The sequence below is a fragment of the Phaseolus vulgaris genome, chromosome 11, assembly GCF_000499845.2.
Source record: "Phaseolus vulgaris cultivar G19833 chromosome 11, P. vulgaris v2.0, whole genome shotgun sequence".
Classification (NCBI taxonomy): Eukaryota; Viridiplantae; Streptophyta; class Magnoliopsida; order Fabales; family Fabaceae; genus Phaseolus; species Phaseolus vulgaris.
This window is the reverse complement of record NC_023749.2, coordinates 40295522-40298545: the sequence shown is the minus strand read 5'-3', so window position 1 is coordinate 40298545 and position 3024 is coordinate 40295522. Positions and strand designations below refer to the sequence as shown.

The 3024-nt window shown below is 33.9% G+C and overlaps 1 protein-coding gene across 1 annotated transcript; it reads right to left on the bottom strand.

The window, feature by feature from the left end:
* Positions 1 to 1668: 1668 nt before the first annotated feature.
* Positions 1669 to 2184, bottom strand: LOC137807439 (uncharacterized mitochondrial protein AtMg00810-like). Its single transcript, XM_068608088.1, has one exon. The coding sequence runs from the start codon at positions 2182 to 2184 to the stop codon at positions 1669 to 1671; it is 516 nt and encodes a 171-aa protein (XP_068464189.1).
* Positions 2185 to 3024: the final 840 nt, after the last annotated feature.

Here is a 3024-nt window from a genome sequence, read left to right as displayed (position 1 = left end):
TTATGAAATATTTTCGCAAATATTGAAGGTAGATTGAAAGACAGTGAAGAATCAATCAATTAGAAAACTGCTCAGCCAATTAGAAAACTGTTTTTAGTTTGATTCCAAAAAATCAATAGGTTGTTTTTGCGAAACAATCGGTTGTTTATATAAGTAGTTTATAAAATCAAAGCTAAAAGAGTTTTAAAGAGTGTAAGGAAAGAGAGATTCACACATTATGTTTATACTGGTTCACTCCTTACCAAGAGCTACATCCAATCATCAGAAACCACTCAGAATTCACTAAGTAATCAAACCTTGATTACAACCAACACACCAAAGTGGTGATCTCGAACCCTTCAAGAACATACACCACCTTTGGAAAACAACACAAAGTTTTCAGAACAACCTCTGAAACTGCACAACACCAAGTCACACAAAAATACAGTGATTAAGAAAGAAAGGAATGGAATAATCACGAGTACAATTAAAGATTAAAGTACAGAGAATACAGGTTAATCCTATTCTACACTTGAGAATGATATAATGCACTTTGCAATTTTGAAAAAATCTTTTGATTAATTTCTCTAAGTTGAATTAATGACCAAAAGCGTAAAATAACCTTTTTATACTTCAATCAGTTCGTCAAAGCATTTAATTCAATAAAAAAAATCAGTTTGAATCATTTAAAAAAAATTGTACATCTTAATAGAATTTTGTTAAGATTTTCAAAAAATTAATTCGATTGAAATCACGAATCAATCGATTGAATTGCCTTGATAGCAAAGTCAAGCTTTTCAAACCCTTTTCAAAAACACTAAGTGTAAAACAACTGACTGAATTGACATTTCAACAGGTTGAATTTTCACTTACTTTAGAAAACACACTTTTTTTGAAAAGGATTAAGATTCAATCAACCTTCGATCATTACAAATAGTGGATTAAAAAATTCAAATACTTCTAGACACACACACAACCAGCAACAAGGATCTTCATGCATTCCACTTGGATTTGGAGACATCAAAGCACCTTGTTCAACAATCTCCTTTTTTTTTATGAAGACAAGTCCCTTGTTTTCTTATGTTGTCATTTTTGAATTTGATGGATCTTGAAAAATAGAAAATTGTGCTCATACAAGGAATAAATTGCAGCGTGATAACCCAGGTTTAACCCATGTTTTAAAGTAGGATAACCTAGGCATACATTGGAACTTGTAGAAAAACCTGAAAAATAGTGTGAAAACATTGGTGAATTATGGTGCAGATCAGAGTTATATCAGAGATATAGCAGTAGACATAACAACATAAGAAACCATAGACACAAGGTACAACACAAAAACCACACCATTATCTCCCTATTTGTCTTCACAAATAGAATAAGAGAAGGGATATAACAAAATTAAGAAAGAATTTGAGAATCAAGAATACCCAATTCATTTCTTAAGGAGAAAAACATTTCCCTAGGCAGTGGCCTAGTGAAGATATCTGCAAGATGCTTTTCAGTTTCAATAAACTAAATTTCACAATCCCCATTGCTCACATGATCCCTTATAAAGTGGTGGCAGATCTCAATGTGCTTAGTCTTTGAATGTTGAATCTGATTTTTTGTGAGGTTGATAGCACTTGTGTTATCAGAAAACAAAGGCATATTGCTAACCTTCAACCTAAAATCCTCTAGTTGTTGTTTGATCTAAAGGATCTGAGCACAACAGCTACTAGCAACTATATACTCAGCTTCTGCAGTTGAGAGGGCCACCCAAGCTTGTTTCTTGCTATGCCAAGATATAAGACTTGAACCAAGAAGATGACAAGTCCCACTTATGCTTTTTCTGTCCAGCTTGCACCCTGAAAAATTTGAATCAGAATAACCAACCAAATGTATAGGAGAGTGAGAGGGATACCATAAACCAACACTGATTGTGCCCTTAAGATATTTCAAAATTTGATTGGCAGCTTTGAAGTCGGGCTTGCTAGAAGTGAGATAAAGAAAAGAACCAATCAATCCTCTAAATTTGGTTTGATCAACTATTGATCCAGCCAAGTCAGCATCCATATAACAACTTATGGACAATGGTGTGGATGCCTCTTTGCAGTTTTCCATTTCAAACTTCTCAAGAATCTCCTTGCAGTACTTGGTTTGGCTTAGGAAGATGTCATCCTTTGATTGCTTGATGTGCAATCCTAAGAAGAAGGATAACTCTCCCATCATAGACATTTCAAACTCCCCCTACATAGTTGCTACAAATTCCTCACATAGGCAATCATTAGTAGCACCAAATATGATATCATCAATATAAATTTAAACCAAAATGATGGTAGATTTTGACTTTTTAATAAAAAGAGTCTTACCAATTTTGTCTCTCTCATAACCATGAGATAAGAGAAAATTTCTAAGCCTCTTATACCACTTTCTAGGGGCTTGCTTGAGCCCATACAAGGCATTTTTCAGCTTGTACACATGATTAGGATGTTGGCCACAGAAAGAGCTCTAGGAATTCTCCATTTCTTTTTTAGAAGATAATCTTGGAGTAGAATTTCAACATATTGTTTCGCAGAATCAACCAGTTGTTTTCTGGACAGGATTCCAGCTTCTGCATAATGGTGTTCTGATCATCTTCTTTTGTACTGCCAACTACAACTAGACAACCAACAGGTATTTCTATATTTAAGTTTGACAATGTAGGGCTCTCAACCTTTGCATCCCAAGAAAGAAATTCATTTTTGATTGAGATAACTGGTAAAATTTGATTAAGAGGTGGATTTGGTAGAAATATTCTCTTTTTTGCTAAGAGGAAATCTTATAGTCGTTTCAAAGATACATTTGCATTCACCACCTCCAAGCAAGGTGAATACTCCAAATGTAATCACATTTACAAATATTCATCAATCCCATGACCACCAATGTGATTGCTATTCAAAAAATGCTTTGAATTTCCAAGAAAACAAAGAATATATCCCTTTATTATCTGATTCAGAGGCACAATAAGTGCATAGTTGACCCATAATGGGTTTTGAAAGAAAAGAAATAGCTGTAACCATGCATAAG

Coding starts and splice junctions, on each gene's coding strand:
- LOC137807439 (XM_068608088.1), bottom strand. CDS start 2,184: ATGGGAGAGTTATCCTTCTTCTTAGGATTGCACATCAAGCAATCAAAG.